At 37.4% G+C, this 18,836-nt stretch overlaps 1 protein-coding gene across 3 annotated transcripts in view; it reads right to left on the bottom strand.

The window, feature by feature from the left end:
* The window catches only part of Trim24 (tripartite motif containing 24), a 96,156-nt gene that overhangs the window by 54,452 nt on the left and 22,868 nt on the right, over positions 1-18,836 (bottom strand). For all 3 annotated transcript variants that reach the window (XM_040291371.2, XM_078040599.1, XM_040291372.2), the window contains exon 2: positions 5,235-5,353. In XM_040291371.2, coding sequence (XP_040147305.2) covers positions 5,235-5,353 — 119 coding nt within the window. The remainder of the gene's footprint in view (positions 1-5,234; positions 5,354-18,836) is intronic.

Here is an 18,836-nt window from a genome sequence, read left to right as displayed (position 1 = left end):
CTGAAAATCAGCACACTATAGTGATGCAGCCACATCAATATTTTTAACAGATCAACTCACAATAGCTAAACTATGGAACCAACCTAGGTGTCCTGGAACAGATGAATGGGTGAAGAAAATGTGGTATATTTACACAATGGAATATTACCCAGCCTTAAAGAAGAATGAAGTTATGGCATTTGCTGTTAAATGAATGGATCTGGAGAATATTATGCTAAGCAAAATAAGCCATCCAAAGAACCAAGGGCTGAGTGTTTTCTCTAACATGTGGATGCTAATTCACAATGGGGGTGGGGTGCTAGGGAAGAATGGAGGTACTTTGGATTAGACAGAGAGGAGTGAAGGGAGGGGAGATGGTATGGGGGTGGGGAGAACAGTGGAATAAATCAGACATTATTACCCTATATGCATATATGACTGCATAACCAGTATAATTCTACATCATGTACAACCAGAAGAATGAGCAGTTATACTCCATTTATGTATGGTATGTCAAAACGCACTCTACTGTCACGTATAACTAATTAGAACAAGTTAAAAAAAAAAGACATAATGTGAGGCAAAGATATGCTCATGTAGTGCTAAGGAAACAGATGCTGACTTCACCAAGAGGGTTGGAGAACTCGTTGGGTGGATTGTATGATCACCATTATGCAGAATCTAGACCAGCAGAAGATCCTAGGCTAGTCCTTCATCAGACAGAAGGATTTAGAGGATGGAATGGCCAATGGACTGGATGGCAAATTCCATGAAGATCTGGAGCAACTGAAGAAGATTAGTGCCCAGAGTGAGCTGGGCCACCTCTTGGGCCTTTGTGTCTGAGGCCAGCACACGAACAACACTGGCCGACAATGGTGTACTGTGGGTATGCCTGAGACTCAATGATTCTGTAGGGCCTTTCTGTTAAGCAGAGGCTTACACACCTAAAATAAATAAGATAAAATAGCAAAGACCCCAAAACAATATAGATACAGATATATAGGTTATCAAATAGAATAAATCATACTTATGCTCATTGTTATCATCTATTTTATTTCATCTTAGTGAAGCCAGATTTAAAGTTAGGTAGTCAGTATAGTTAGATCGGGTCCAATATCCAGTGAAATCTAAAATGGAGGCCATGCTGAGAATGATTCAGGGAAACGCAGGACAACTCATGGAATGTTAATGAAGTCCAGGAAAAAGCCCAAGGCCAGATCCCATCCCAAAGAAGTGTTAATGAACAGCCCCCAGCAAACTTGAAGGTGCTGACTCAGAAGTCCTTCCTGATCAGACTACTTGTTTGGCCCACCTGTGTCCTACCCCTCGGGCTTTCCCACCTACATTCCATCACTGAAAGAACTATAAAAAGGGAAGACAGCAGCCCTTCCAAGGATTCCACCTCTTGGGTCCCCTTCTTCCTCTGGGAGAAATCTTTCCTGCTGTCCTTTAATAAACTTCTAATTTCTACTCTGCCCTTGCCTCAGCGTGCTTCTTTGGTGTTATTCTTCAACATTGGGGAAGCAAGGACTCGTCACCTGTCAACAGCGGTAACATTAGCACCGTTGCAACAAGTATTTTTCTTTTGGTGAATTATAGCTGTATATAATGGTGGAATCATTGTTACATATTAATACATGCACACAATGAACAATATCATTTAGCCAATATCATTTCCTGTGTTTCCTCTTTCTCTTTCCCCCTGATTTCTTTCCTAAACTGATCTCCCTTTGATTTTCATGAGCCATAAGTATTTAAAACACACACAAACACACACACACACACCCAATCAATAAATGGGCCAAGGGCCTGAACAGACACTTCTCAGAAGAGGATACAATCAATCAACAAGTATATGAAAAAATGTTCATCATCACTAGCAATTAGAGAAATGCAAATCAAAACCACTCTAAGATTTCAACTCACTCCAGTCAGAATGGCAGTTATTATGCATACAAACAAGAATAAGTGTTGGCAAGGAGTGGGGAAAAAGGTACACTCATACACTGCTGGTGGGACTGCAAACTGGTGCAGCCAATATGGAAAGTAGAATGGACATTTCTTGGAGAATTGGGAATAGAACCACCATTTTACCCAGCTGTCCCCTTCCTCAGTCTATTCTCAAAGGACTTAAAATCAGCATACTACAGGGACACAGCCACATCAATGTTTATAGCAACATAATTCAGAATAGCTAAACTGTGGAACCAACCTATATGCCCTTCAATAGGTGAATGGATTAAAAAAATATGGTATATATAAACAATGATATATTACTTGGCAATAAAAGAGAATAAAATCATTTTCAGGTAAATGGATGAAGTTAGAGAAGATAATGCTAAGTGACGTTAGCTAATCCCCAAAAAACAAATACGGAATGTTTTATTTGATATAAGGAGGCTGATTCATAGTGGGATAGGGAGAGGGAGCACAGGAAGAATAGATGAAATCTAGTATAGGGCAGAGGGGTTGGAGAGGAAAGGAGGGGGCATGGGGTTATTAATGATGGTGGAATGTGATGATCATAATTAGCCAAAGTACATGTATGAAGACACAAATTGGCGTGAATATACTATGTATACAACCAGAGATATGAAAAATTGTGCTCTATATGTGTAAAAAGAATTGTAATGCATTCCATTGTCATATAAAAAAACAGAAGGATAACTATAAAAGTAGTAATTGGTTACCTATAAGGTAGGGAAGAAATATGGTAGATATGATAGAGATAGAAGCTCTGTGAAAATATCCTGTTTTTTTTTTTTTTAAGATTTTATTTTGGAAGTATATAAATATTTTAAATGTAGTTATAATAATACAAATTTTAAAACTTAAATCCCTAAACATCAAAACCAAATAAAGCAGCAACCATAGCTGTCTATCAAGTGGATGACTTATCACCACAGGAAAAAAAATTTATTTTTTGTAAAATGTAACTTTAAAACATGATGATTTGAGCCAGGAGCACTGGTACATAACTGTAATGCCAGCAACTCGGGAAACTAAGGCAGGAGAAGCTTAAGTTCAAGGCTAACCTCAGCAACTTAGTAAGCCCCTGTTTCAAAATAATAAGTAAAAAATGTCTGGGATGTAGTTCAGTGGAAAACTGCCCCCTGAGTTATATCCCAGTACAAAAAAAAAAAAAAAAAAAAAAAGAGAAAGAGAGAGAGAGATTTGATTGTACACCTTCCAGTTAATACATGTAACCATGGCTCTTGCTTTCTGTTTTGCTACACTCTACAATTTCCTTTAGGCTCCAATTTTACTCTTCCATGTACTCTTATTCTGCTATGTTTATGTGTTGCAGTTGGTTTCACTTTAGACTCTAACAATTGGTGGTCTGCAAGGAAGTTGCAATGTCAGAAGAGGAGACTTGAGGCTTGCAGTTAGCTCTCTGCTTGTGAATTCTGTGGAACATCACTCCAGACAATGCTACTTTCCCCCAGGAGTACCAGTTCCTTCTTACAGAAATAGTCAGCTCTAGTTGAAAGTTTAACCAATACTTCTAGAACCAGTTTTCTTGCAACCTACTTCAGAGACACCAGCACCAAGGGTTTAGAGATCTGAGTTCCAAGCTGAAGACTCAGACCCAGCACCAGCCATGGTGACATTCCACAAAATCCTTCCTCTTTAAATAATGCCATCTTTTGCTTTTGTTTCCTCAGCTGCTTCCCAAAAGTTACTCCTTTGGTGAATACTTAAAGAACTTTCTTTTGATCTTTACAGAAATTTTATAGCTAGTTAACAATTCATTTTAAGAATTAAAATAGTGCCTTGTTGCACCAATACAAATATAATATACTCGTATAATGTATAGTGGATATTTATTTTTCCTGGAGAAAATAATTATGGCCAATTTAATAAAGAACCAATGTTTCCAGAATAGAAGAGATACACATATAAAATTAAAAAGTACAACCCTATTAATTCTAAATTTGACTTAGAAATAGATAAATACTTACATTGTCTTTCTTTCTAATAAAAAGATTTGTTAGATTATTACCACGAAAGGCCTTGAAAAAATGACTAACCCAATGGTGATGAGCACCCATAGGACCCATATTATGGTCTTCAAATCCAATGCCATTTTTTCTTTTTTCCCTTTGGGTGATGGAGGTTGAACCCAGGAACCCAAGCATGCTAAGCACATACTGTGCCAATGAGCTATACCCCCAACCCATTTCCATTCTTGAAAGCTGATTCACAATAATTAGAAAGTACCTGTGAAGAAAGTGCAATTTTGGGCTTTAATGAAAGTTCATATTAATGAATAACTATAAATACCTTTGAAACAACAAAACGACTTTTATTTTGTGGTGTTCAGGTTAGAACTCAAGGCCTTGCACATGCTAGGCAAAAGGTCTGTAACTGAGCTACATGCCTGGTACAAAAACAATTTTAATTAGTAATGGCTATGCTCATTTATAAAGTAACCTGTGCATTCCTGTACTTCCCTTGAGAAACAAAAAGCTAAAAATGAAAAAAAGAGCACAGAAAATAAGCATGTGCACTAAACAAATTTCTGATGAAACAACTAATAATCATGTTTCCCTAACCAAATTTAGTTCCTAACCAAATTTAGTTCCTCTCCAGATCTTCTGTTACAAATGAAAGGAACTGCCTAGAGGAATCACTGATGAATCATGTTCCACAAGTAGACAAATATGCCTATCTCAGTGTGGCTAACCCTAGTTACAGTACCAAGGATCTTCCTTAGGGACCTGACATCCAGATTTAAGTGGCCAATAGAAATGTTCTATATAGGTTATGAAAGTAGGAAAGAAGATACCATTGTATCTCTAAATCCAATGCCTGGGACAATGCTACCAAATGAGGCTTTTAAAATAATACCATATAGAAAAAATAGCTTTCCTAAAAAAAGCAGACTCCTCACTAATCAAAGACAGGATGTATTTCATAGGTATCATTAGAACAGAAAAAAGTGAAAAAGGAGATTAAAATTAAAATCTAATTGTCAATATATATTTAAGTATAAAGAAATGAAATAATGTCAAATATAGAATAATGTTTTTCTCTGGAGAGGATGGGGAATACAGGGATGTAATCATGGGTGTCTGTGCTGGCACTCGTGTTTTTTAAATTGAACCATTCATTATTATTTATATACTTAAAAATACTATACACCTTCATAAATTAATGGTCTAAAATGTGGCTCCTTTCACTTGAGCCCTCCAGGATTTTAGGTGCCTCATCAATAGCTGGCACAAGCTCAAAACTCAAAATTATCCACTTACCTGATTAGACTTTTCTACTGTACTGCTGGGAACCTCAGTAGTATCCTTGACAAAAAAATTATCTATGATATGTCTCTCTGCACATTCTTGGCTGCACACTGGGCATCGAATGACTCCAACTGGGAAAGACAAAATTACATTTTAAGTTTTAATATAATATACTGAGTACTAAACAACACATCTACAATGTAACTGGGTTCTTCTACAATGTCCATTCATATAAAATTTATGCCTATTTAAGTTCATAAGCAATTCATTTTATGTATATATTTTTATTTACATATATCATACTCAAAATATTAAATGATGCTTAAATGTTCATAATTTTAAATGATATGCCCTCTCCTAAAATAGACACCCCCATTAGCTACTACATTTACTGTTTAGCAACTTCCCTGGCAGTGGTTTTAAACAGGAATGTACAGAACCACATAGATTTTTAAATGAACAAGGAATTGTGGTTCTCTTTAAACCTACAGAATCAAAATTTCTGGGAGTGGAGCACAAATATTTTGTGTTAAAATTTTGACAGGATAATATGAAACACTATTCTGTTTTCCTTTAACAAAAATGCAAATGGTTAAAAAAAAATGCAAATGGCATTGCTTTAGGAGAAAACAATCCTCTTCCATAATGTGTAGTAAAACAATAAATAGTAAGTACATTAAAAATGTAATATGAGCTGAGAAGAGCTTGCAATACATTTTAAAATATAGCATATAAGAACCAACACAGAGGCCAGCGTTGTGGGTCCAATGATAGAGTGCTTGCCTAGCATGTAGGAGGTATTGGGTTCAATCCCTGGCACCACAAAAAAATAAACAAATAAAATAAAGGTATTGTGTCCATCTACAATTAAAAAATATTTAAAAAAAGAACCAACACAAAATAATTCAAAGGCGAATTTTATATCAAGTAGGAAACAAAAATTTTAATTAATAAAATTAGTTCGGGGCTAGGAATGCTGTGCAACAGTAGAGTGCAGGCCTAGTCTATGTGAGGCCCTAGATTTGATCCTCAGCACCACTAATAAAGAATCAATCCACTTAATAATAGCAACACAAATATATTAATTAAGAATAGATTTTAAAAGATGTCTAAATATCACTGTGGAGAATGTTAAGTTATATTTGAAAGCATTTAAATGCCAGGCATGTTACCCTAGCTACATGGGAGGCTGAGGTAAGAGGATCACATGTTTAAAGTGAGCCTGGGTAACAACCAGACCTTCTTGAGGGCAACTGGGATGGGAATAACTGGATATGTAGCCCAGTGGTAAAGTTCCTCTGAATACAATGTCCAATCTAAAAATCTTTTTTTTTAAAAAGTCTAAATAGTGAAAAAAACATATTCACAATGGTAAAGATGCCAATTCTCCCTAAACATATCTATAGATTCAATGTTTTAGCAGCAATTCCAATAGAGATTTAACAGAACTTTGAGGGCTGGGGATGTGGCTCAAGCGGTAGCATGCTCGCCTGGCATGCGTGCGGCCGGGGTTCGATTCTCAGCACCACATACAAAGATGTTGTGTCCACCGAAAACTAAAAAATAAATATTAAAAAATTCTCTCTCTCTAAAAAAAAAAAAAGAACTTTGATCAGCTGAAATGACTACTAAATAATGAGACATACTACAAAGCTACAACAATTAAGATAGTGGGATATTTATGTAAAAATAAACAAAATAGAACTGAATACACAATACCAGATCAGACCAAGTGAGAGGTCCTTACTCTTTGGGAATGTATGTATCCCTTCTTCCACATTCCCTGTTCCTTCCTGGCTGGTGAGGCCAAGTGGTTTTGCTCTGCCAGGTACTCCCACCATGATGTGCTGCCTCACCACAGCCCACCACAAGCAATGAGGTCAACCCATCAAAGGCTGAGCCCTCCAAAATTTTGAGCCCAAGTAAATATTTTAAAAAATAAACTGTTTATCTCAGGTATTTTGTTATATTAACAGAAAGCTGACTAGCCCAAAATTCACAATGAAATGTAAATTATCTTTGTTATCTTGGGGTAGGAATAAGACTTGTTGACACGAGCAGGACTGCAGCGAGGTCCCGTGATCGACCCCAGGTGGTCCTGGAGTCAGGATCGCCTCTGCTCCAGGTAACTGCTCCCAGCCAACGATCCGTGTCCTGAAGAAAGAAGTCGCTGCACACGATATGCCTTTTCGAATGCTCGGTTTATTCACACCAGGTTCCATCACATCACACGAGGCACAGGAACAGAGACTGGCGGGGCTCAGTTCGCTCGATGTTAACCCACTGGCATCGTGGATCTGAGCTGACCAAAGAGCTCAGCCTTCCTGGCCCTTAAATACTAGAGTTGTTTACAACACTTCAAACCAAAACATGTTTACGTCGTGGCTTCTATCTCTTATCCTATCCTCACAGATTATGTTTACACTGCATCACAACACGCTTATCCTAAACTACCACACTTGTTTGTGCTAAAATACATCAAAACATGTTTACCTTATGTCCTTATCTAACTCACACATATTTCTAACTTATGCACCCTTCTTCATCAAAACATGTTTACTTCAAATTCTCCTGTCACTTGTTAAGCAAAAAACAAAAAGGAAAAGCTTTAAAAGAAAGATTAATATAGTCAACTTTGTTATAGAACTATAGATAATCAAAATATTACTGTGTTCAAAGTAAAAAAGACAAACCCCAAACTGGGTTCCATTATGTCAGTGATCATTTAACATATAATACTGGCCAAGAATTAACATTAAAGTTGTAAAGATGTGACAATAGACTTCACTGAAGAGAGAGGGTAATCCTTATTTTCATTATTTCTCTAGCTATGTACAGCTAAACACTCCCACTGTCCTATATAAAAACAAACATATGAAAATTATGAACAGTCAGGCATGGTGGCATGTACCTGTAATCCTAACAACTCAGGAGGCTTAGACAGGAGTATCTCAAGTTTGAGGCCAGCCTCAGCAAATTAATGAGTCCCTAAGCAACTTAATGAGACATGGTTCAAAATAAAAAATAAAAGTGGGCTGGGGATGTGACTTAGTGGTAAAGCTCCCTGGGTTAAATCCCCAGTATCCACCTCAAAAAAAAAAAAAAAAAAAAATGCAAACAGTAGAGAGAAGGCAGCAGATTGGCAAAAGAACTCAGGACCCAAGGAACACATTGTGAGTTCACTTAATTTTCTTTTATCCTTATATACTCCAAAATGGGTTATCATGACATTGGCATTCCTGAAATACCAAAACGTACAAACTAAAAAAAAATACCAAAAAGCTACCCAAAGAGGACTGCATTGGTGCAACCACTCTGGAAAACAATATGAAGATTCCTCACAAAACTTGGAATGAAACCACCGTTTAACCCAGCTATCCCAATCCTCAGTTTATATCCAATGGACTTTAAATCAGCATATAACAGTGACACAGCCACATCAATGTTTATGGAAGCTCAATTTGCAATAGCCAAACTATGGAACCAACCTAGATACCCTTCAAATGATGAATGGATAAAGAAAATGTGGTGATATATACACAATGGAATATTACACAGCCTTAAAGAAGAATGAAATTATGGCATTTGAAGGTAAATGGATAGAGCTGAAGAATATTATGCTAAGCAAAATAAGGAAATCCCCCCCAAAAAACAAAGGGTGAATTTTTTTTTTCAAATATGTGAGTGCTAATTCACAATGGGGAGTGTGTGACTAGGGAAAATAGAGATACTTTGCATAGGCAGAAGGAAGTGAAGAGAGGGGAGGGGTATGGGAATAGGAAGAATAGTAGAATGAATCGGAAATTGTTACCCTATGTATATATATAATCACACAAACAGTGTGATTCAATATCATGTACAAAAGAATGAGAAGTTATACTAATTTACATATGATGTGTCAAAATGCATTCTACTATCATGTATAACTAATTAGAATAAAAAATAGTATTAAAATGCAAAAAAATGCATATACTAAGTATATATCTATGTACAAATAAAAATACCTGTTTTAAAAACAAAAAACAAACAAAACAAAAACTACTCAAAGGAACAGGAAAGAGGCAGCCTTGCAAGATAGATTGAAAAAAAATATACACAATAATCACTCCAATACTCAATAAACAGTCAAATATCACACACACACACACACACAAAAACCTGTGCCCCCTTTTTCCACCAGCAAAAGCCTATTGGGAAGCCTTGATTTCCACCCTGGCCAAACTGAAATCAGATGCCCCAATCACCCATAGTGTCAGAGAAGCCCCCTGGGCAGCTGGGCCTTTTTGATCAGCAAAGCCCCTTGAAACCGCAATGGAGACTACCTGCAGTGCCTGAGTAATAATGAAGCTATTATTGTCTACCTCCAAGCTACATTGCAGGGATAGTGAACTGTAGTCAAGACTTCTATTGCCACCTATTATAACCTCCTCTGAACACCATGTCACCACTCCCTGGAAATTATTAATGGAGTACATACCAGGAGCACCCACATCCCTTCAAGGAAAGCCTAATGGGAGTGTGAACTCCCACACTCTCACACTAGCAAGAAGGTGGCCCTCCTCATCCGGATGTCAATGGTGGCAGAGCAGGGAATACAGACTTCAACTACTACCTTGCAGTAGATTGGAGATAATAAATACAAGGGAAGAAGTCAATGAAATTAAAAGAGAAAAAGTTAATGAAACAAAAAGCTGGTTATTTGAAAAGGTCAACAAATCTTAGGGCTGGGAATATAGTTCAGTGGCAGACCATTTGTCTTGCCTACAAAGGCCCTAGGTTTGATCCATATCATCACAAAAAAAAATAAAAAAATAAACCTCTGGCAAGACTGAAAAAAGTTGCTGGGTGTAGTGGCATAAGCCTGTAATCCTAGTGACTCAGAGAAGACTGAGACAGGAGAATCACAAGTATGTGGCCAGCCTGGGCAACTTAGCAAGACCCTGTCTCATAATAAATTAAAACAAAAAACAACCCAATAGACACAACTTGTCAGTAGGAATAATGATAAAGGGGATATCACTACAGACCACGGTAGATATCAAACGCATAACAGAGGAATACTATATAACATTTACATATAAAAAAGTCCAACAAGTTAAATGACATGAACCAATTCCTTGAAATGCACAAACTGTTAGGTGGGTGGCAGCGACTTGGCGGCGACTTAGTGGCAACTTAGAACAAAGCAGCCCGTGCTGTTTTGAACATCAATCAGATGCCTGCGGAAACGCCTGTCAATCAGCCAGATCTCCTGACTAACGCCTGTCAATCAGCAGGACCACCTGGCCAATCCTGGAGTTCAGCCAACTCCCCTGACCAACTCCAAGGGGGCAAGGGACCCTAGAGACACCTTTTCCTGTCCCAAGCCCTTCCCTTCCTGCTGTAAGCCCCATAAAAAGTCCTGTCGAGCTTCCACACGGTTTCTCCTCAGTTCCCTCTGTGGGTCTGATAGAGTTCCACCCGGGAGTGATATCTCAATAAAGCCTGTTCAGTGGCCCTTTTAAATCTGCCTTCTTTGGTTGCTGCCTGCCCAGCCTGATCTGACACAAACTACCATGACTCACCCAATATGAAAACAGATAATTTGAAAAGCCCTGTAACTATAGGGAAATTGAATGACTCTAAATTTTCAATTAGGTGTAAGCCTCTTCTTACACACTTAGATGTAAGTCTTAAAAAATACACATAGGAACTGTCTGCTGAAAACAACAGGCTATTGATACAAAAATTCAAAGATGATCTAAATAAATGGAAAGACAAAATTTATAGGTTGGAATAATCAATGTGATATATAGGTTTAAAACAATTCCTGTGGAGAGTCAGAATGACACCTGGCATATTGCCAGAGGGAATGGTTGAAAGATGACCCAGCAAACCATTGAGATGATGATTTGAGTTAAGCTGTATATAATTGCTATGATGCTGGATTGATTGAGTTGTATATGGACCCTGCTGGGGGGGGGGGGGAAATAGGGCGGCTCCAGGAATCTGCCTTGGGCGCCCGCTACTTTGGAGTTCCCTTGCAGTTCTCGCAGGGGTTGGGGAGATTGGGCAGCTTGGTGGAAGGAGTGTGTTCTTGAGTAGTGTGTGTGCAATGCCGGTGAGAATTGGAGAATAAAGAATTGCTGTTTGAACTTACAAAGCTTTGTGGCGGCTCGGTTATTTGTGCCCAGCCAGACTGCAGCAAATTCCCAATACAATCCCAGCACATTTTCTGTAAAGATGGGATTATCTGAATACTTACACAGAAATGCAACTGCACTATAACACTAGATCAGCATTCATTTAAAAAAGAAGAAAGTGGACTAGTCACTTCTCAATTTCAAGACTTTATAACATATGTGTGTGTGCATACACACACACACGTTTATATATGTATGTATATATACATAGGCATGGTTGTTAATGTTGATTCTCCACAATTGATTGATCTATAGGTTGATACATTCCTATCTAAATCCCAGCAAGACTTTTTATATTTACCATCAAAATTATCCAAAGACTTCACACAGGAAAGAAAAGGAACTGGAATGACTAACCCTAGAAAAAAGAAGTGAGAAGAAATCACTGTACCAAATTTTTAAGGCTTATACAGATACAGTTAATTGAGACAAGAGTGATATTGGGGGAAAGACAGACACATGAATGAATAGAACAGAACAAAGAACCAGAAATATACCCATACAAGTTGTTGGGAGCTGGCGACCGCACCCTGAAAATGGCGCTGGCCTCCTGCTTCTGATGACTTAGCGGTTAGAGTTGTTAGAAGTAAACAACTCCTTGTAAGGCTGTGGGGCTGGGCTCTGGCCTGCTTCCGCTGCGCTGTACCTATTAGACTTTTCCACGTGGTGCTAGTTCATTGGCGAGGCTGGGTACTTAAGCTAGGGCAGCTCTTTCCTTGTTTGTTCCTGTTTTCTCATCATGATTCAAAGGTCCTGAGTAAACCGCTGAAAGAAGAATCCTGCGTCGTGTTTCCTTTGCTGGCGAGGGGTCAAGTAAATCAAACTAATTTTCTAGAGATGTAAGAGCAATTGAATGGAAGAAGGTAATCTTTTTGATAAATTGTACTGCAACAAGTACTTATCTACAGGGCAAAAACTGAACCCTGGGTAGACACAATGGGGCACAGCTGTAATCCAAGCTACTTTTGAGTCAGAAGCAGGAGGATCACAAGTTTGAGTCTGGCCTGGGAAACTTATAAGAGAGACCCTGTCTCAAAATAAAAATAAAAAGGACTGGGAATGTAGCTCAGTGGTAATATGCCCCTGGATTCAATCCCTAGTACCAGTAAATAAATAAATAAACAAATAAAAAAACAAGACTGGAGATGTAGCCTGGTGATAAAGCACCTCTAAGTTTAATTTCCAATACTAGAAAATAAAAACATCAACCTAAATTTCACACTTTATATAAATTTAACTCTAAATAGATGAGGTTTCAATGTAAAACAGAGTCATTAAAACCTCCAAAAGAAAATCTTAATGACTTAGGACTTGTGAAAGGATAAAAGAAACTGAAGTTAAAAGGTAAAGGACCAGGTAATGTAAAGTTTCTGAGCTGCACTCAAAGCCTGAAATTCCTGTAGCAGTTAAGACAATTCCCAGAACTGCCCATTGGATGTGTGTCGAAATACCACCCCCCCACCCCCACCCCCACTATCTAGTTGCTTAACAACCCGGACACTGCACGTACACACCCCGGGGGCCTAAACCAATCAGTTCAAATGTATACCCTACCATAGGACTGACCTATCACCCCCTCACACCTGTTCTCACCAATGAATGTGCTAATCATGTTTGAGAGTTGTTGTTTGATTTTCCCAGGGTGTATGCCGATTTGCTGAAGGAAGCTATGATGTATATAAAGTCCCTGCCCTCTCTAAAGAATGTATAAAAACTCTGCTCAAGTGGTTCTCGGGGCTCTTTGTTCTTTGCTCCTCTGAAGTGAGCTCTGAGCCCCAGCATGCTGGACCCCCAATAAACCCTTTGCTGTTGCATGAGACAGTCTCTTGGTGGTCTTTTCCTCCGACGTTCACCCAACCTTTTCACTTGTGAAGAGTTCTTAAACATGACACACAAAATAATCCATAAAAATGAAAGTATTGATGAACCTGACTTCCATAAACATTAAAAATTTGCTCTTCAAAAGATCCTGTGAAGAGCAGATAAAGGACAAATAGACCTATGGAGAAAACATTTGCAAACTTCATATCTAACAAAGAATTCATATCTATATATATAAGGAACTTTCAAAATGCAACATTAAAGGCTGGTCATAATGGTGCATGCTTATAATCCCATCTCCTAGGGAAGCTAGCTAAGGCAAGAGGATCACAAGTTTGAGCAACATAGAAAGATCCTGTGTTTCCAAAAAGAAGAAAACAAAAGAGTGAAAATAAAAAAGATCTGAAGAGAGATTTTACTGATGAAGACAGACACATGACATATAAGCACATGAAAAGATGATACATGCTATTTATTAGTCATTAAATAGAAATTTAAGACCATGATGAAGTATCAATAGTTATTAGAATACCAGAATATTAGTTACTAAAACAGATAAAATAAAAAGTGGTAACAAGATCAAATGCTAGTGAAATGAGGAAAAACTAAATTCCTCTTATACACTGTCAAAAGGAACATAAAACAGGTACAACTTTGGGATATTCTTTGACAGTTTCTTTAAAAACTAAACACGTTTATCATAAACTCTACAATCTCACTCCCAGGCATTCCAGAGAAATAAACTTAAGTCTACACAAAAACCTGAAAATAATGATTAAATAAAACTAATTAATGATTAAATAAACTATAGCACAGCTACATCATGGAATACAGACAGCAATAAGAAGCAACTGATTACAGCACAGACATGTAATCCCTCCTTCTTGGGAGGCTGAGGCAGGAGGACTGCAATTTCCTGTCTCAGAATAAGAATTAAAAATGGCTGTAGCAGAGTGGTAGAGTGCTTGTGTAGCATGAACATGACCCTAGAGTTCAATTCCCAGTACCACAAGAAAGGGGCAGGGGAATGGGAAGCAACTATTGACATACTGTTATGATAAGATTACAATAACCACTTTTATTCACCAGCTGTTGGGACACCAACTGGCAAGATGGGAGGAAAACTGCAAGTCTGCATTCCTTGACTCCCTCCAAGGGTTAGAACACACCTTTCATAATTTAAAACCACAAGTAAAGCATGTCAGCACACTAACCATAAGTGGCTGTTGCTATGATTCAAAACCACAAACAAAAATCATGAGATCTAAAATCATAAGCAGAAGAGGAAGTGGGTCAAGATGACCCTAGTTGAGTATAAGTTAAAGAATGTTTACTAATGTCTAGACAAACATTCTCTGACATTCTATGCAGTTAGGATACATTGCACAAATACAATGTATAAGAATTGCCATTTTGTGCTGCCAACTATGCTATGCTAAGCAACTGTTGGTGGGTACAGAGGCAGGGTTTTCCCATGGGAGAAACATTTCTTACATGACATGGAGTCTCAAGGTAAAATAGAGTTGGTTTGGTCATCGCCCATAGAGTCTGGCACATAACAATACAATAAATTGAACAGATCTTAAGGACATCATTCTGAGTGTGGGGAAAAAGCTAATTTCAAAAAAAGACTAATGAAAGACTTGCTAGCTTCTGTCAGAGCACTCTCCTGGGGCTTGAAGAGAATCCAAGGACTAGTAAACCTCATAGCAAGTCAGCTCCCATGCACTAAGTATTGCCATGATCACTCAACTACTAAATGGCAAATTGGAACCCTGCCTACTATCCCATCTTGTGAACATTCTATATGGTAAGTAAATAGAGATACAGTATGGCTGGGAGTACAGCTCAGTGGCTGAACAACTGCACAGCATACACGAGGCCTTGGGTTCACACTTTAGTGCACACACACACAAAGATAAAGCATGAATTTTAAAGCCATAGATTTACATTAGTTCTCTTTGCCAATTACTCCAAACCCCTAAGCAATCTTTTTGAGTCACTATTTTCCCTTTTTAAAAACAATTGATGATAATGATATGATTACAACAATATTGAGAACTGTGTTCTATTATTTGTGCTAAATATTTCATGGTCATCAGATTAATTTTTGAGGCAGGATTGTCTAAAGGATTATAGAAGTAAATGTATAGAAGGGGTCTAACCAGGGCTGGTATCTGATAAACCTGTGCATTAAATTCTGTACTCTCCAATTAAAATTAGATGGCAACACTTGATTTTTCCCAAAGTTACCAGTGTCACTTATCTATTAGATTCCCTCAAAGCATGATCTACTAAAGCTATGAATGAATTCTGAGTCAACAAATATGCTACTACTAAATGTTGGTTAATTCTAAATTTGCACCTTTACCTGAGTTTCAGTCTCATACCACAGGTGAACCATTTAGTATGAAAAAAAAAAAAAAAAAAGCATCACATATGATGCCATAAATACCCTGCCTGGGTGAGGGAAGTGATTCCTTTGACACATTATCCTAGGAAAATTGAGAATACTGTGAAAACATAACTTCCCATTTTGAAAAGGGAAAATCTGAAATCAGGTAATCAAGGAGTCAGTAAACTAGAAATAGAAAAGCAAATGCCATAAACTCTTTCTTTGTCAACACTAAACAGTCAGGATACAGAATATATGTTGAAACAAGCTAAAACAAGGAAACCACCTATTTATTAAATTGGAACTACTTAACCTACTAATGTTATGTTTTTCTGAATTTTAAAGGAAAAGATCATGTTCATTACCCATCTAAATCTAAGATTCTGTGTTTGCGGGCATCATAAAGTATGTTTAGATAACTATAAAGTCATAAGGCATGACTGCTGGGGGAAAATGATGACAGATCACTAGTTATATCCTTACAAAAGTAATGATTTAAAATGAACTTACTAGCATCTGTTTTTATTCTTTTTTCCACAAATGATAAGTTTTAAGCTTTGGGGTTTTGAGATCTGAGTATGATTTGTAATCTTCTTTTGTAAAGTTTTAGTTTCTGAAATCTAAGCATAATTCAGGGCATATCATTTGACATTATATGCTAGGAATAGTTGGCATTTTTTTGCCCATCTCTACAAAAGAGATGTAGATTTAAGGTCTCTTAAATACATACTATGGGTCCCAGACACAGGTTTATTAATGACTGGACCATAAGATGGATAACCTCAAGTCAGGCAACTGTATTCTGACATCCATGGGAGAAAAAGAAAGAGAATCTATAGAATGCATATTAGTGCTCTGTCCATGGTCCTGTCTTACCATTAATGGCTCACTACTGTTACATACATAGTGATGTATCACTTAGCATTCAGGATATAATCTGAGAAACGTGCCCTTAGGATTTGTCATTATGTGAACATTAGGGTGTACTTACACAAATCAAAATGGCTACAAAAATCACTATGTGACAGAATCCTATGGGGGAACAGTGTATATACAATCCATCATTGACTGACTTCTTATACAGTTGACAAACAAAAGACTGGAATAAATGCTCTCTCCAAAAAAATCTACTTTACTTTTTTTTTTTTTTTGGCAGTACTGGGGATTGAATTCTGGGTCTTGTATTTTAGGTAAGTGTGCTAACACTGAGCTACAACCCTAGCTCAAAACCCTACCTTAAATACACAGAGAGAGGTTTTTAAAAATAGGTTGGATACACAAACAATAAATATGTTCAGTTCTCCAGGTAGCCTTGGACTTGCCCCCTTCTCAGTTGTAATTCTAAAAAAACTATGTAAAATATGCTAGGGATGCACCATCATGAGAAATGAAGGAGCTGACTGAACTGTCCAAGTTTTGTTCTGTCCCCCTTATAAACAGCATGTCCTTCAGTGCTTTAGTTCACTGAAGCATATTGCCTCTGGGGTATAAAACCCAGGGTAGGCTGCTCTCTGTGGTCCCTTCCCTGCAGTACACAGACAAGATTTCATCTACCTGGCAGCTTCATTAAGCCTTGGTAGACTGGTTTGCAATGCACTCTCTGCTTCTACTGTCCCTTGATATTTTTCTGTAATAAACCTGCTTCGTGTAACTTGTGTGAGTGCTCTTTAGGCAAATAGTCAAAATGCAGCCCCAGATGAAATGGGATGAAATGGTAATCAGTGCATTATAATTACCAGACAAAGTAGACTTCAGAAATAGAATATTACCACAGAAATAGAATTATTACCAGAAACACTATGTAATGATAAAGAATTCTAATTCACATTCACCTAATGAACAGAACTTCACAACACATAACAACCAAAAATGATATGGCTAGAAGAAAAGCAGACAAATCCATATTATACTGGAGATTTTGACTCCCCTCTCAGTCAACAGAAAATCAATAATAATACAGAATAAGACTTAAATAACTTGATCAACAAATATTTAAAGAATACCCAAGATGTAAATGAGACGGTCACCAAGATACATAATACTAATCAATAAAACATGTTTTAGGAGAACTACAAAATAAACAAACAAAAAAAAACCCAGAATATATTCCATGTCCAAGATGAGATTGGTTTAGAATTATATATGAAGAAAACAATGACAGTCCTTTCCTTTCTGTCCTCATCCACTGTTTGGAGCTAGATGTCTAAGGAAATTTTTCTGAAGTCACTAGCTGGGCACCTAGTAGAATGAAACAGAAACTTCAGTGACCACACAAAACAAGGAATACAAACTTTGCAAAATAGTTGGAAAAAGTCACAATGGATTATTCCGGTTATCAAGAATAGAAATCAATAATAGTCCCATAAGAATAAAATAATTTGGAATTCTAGATTTAACCACAGGAACAAGATCTCAGTTTATCCATCTTAGAATTCACCACATAACAGATTACATGAAAAAAGAATATGCTTTTGCTAAATACAGAAAAGGTACATGCTTTTTAAAACATATTCATGCCTAAAAATACACACATACATAACTGTACCCCTCTGTGAATACTAGTAATAAATGGGGTAGTATACAGCATTAAATTTATACTCAATATTATATGCTGCCTTGAACTTGATAAAATTGTTAGGTCCTTGAAGAGCCTAATCACAAGTTCTCTTCCTTACTCTACTTCCACAGATAAACAAAGGCTATTTGGTTAGGAGACATTATCAACAAGACTATGCAGTTTCTACTTATCCTTGATTATCAGGTTCAGTTTCCAGTCAGCCTATAGAATTATTCAATCACGCCAATCACTTCCTCCCAAAGGAATCAAGGGGCAACCCCCGTCATGATACTATATAGGAAGTTCACCTCCCCAAAGTCCCTATTCACTATGTAATAACCCATGTAGTTCTGCATGGCAATGTGTTGTCCTTCTCTCTCCAGAGTTATGAGTATATGTAATTAATAAACTACTGATGATTTTATCTGTCCAGTATAGAGTACTAGGTGTTAGGCCCCCTTCATGATACTATGGGGAAATTCTCTCACCAGTGAGTTGAACAGCAGGTTATTAAAACAATAGGAACACTGGTACCACTCGAATTCAATGATGTACTGGGGAGTTTAGGCAGCATGAAAAGGTAAGAAAAATGTTTAAGAATTAGAAATGATGAAATGAAAGTAGTGTTACTCACAGTTACGATTATACACATGGAAAAA

Source organism: Ictidomys tridecemlineatus, chromosome 2, assembly GCF_052094955.1.
Source record: "Ictidomys tridecemlineatus isolate mIctTri1 chromosome 2, mIctTri1.hap1, whole genome shotgun sequence".
Classification (NCBI taxonomy): Eukaryota; Metazoa; Chordata; class Mammalia; order Rodentia; family Sciuridae; genus Ictidomys; species Ictidomys tridecemlineatus.
Note: the sequence above shows the minus strand (reverse complement) of the source record. Positions and strands in the feature narration are given on the sequence as shown.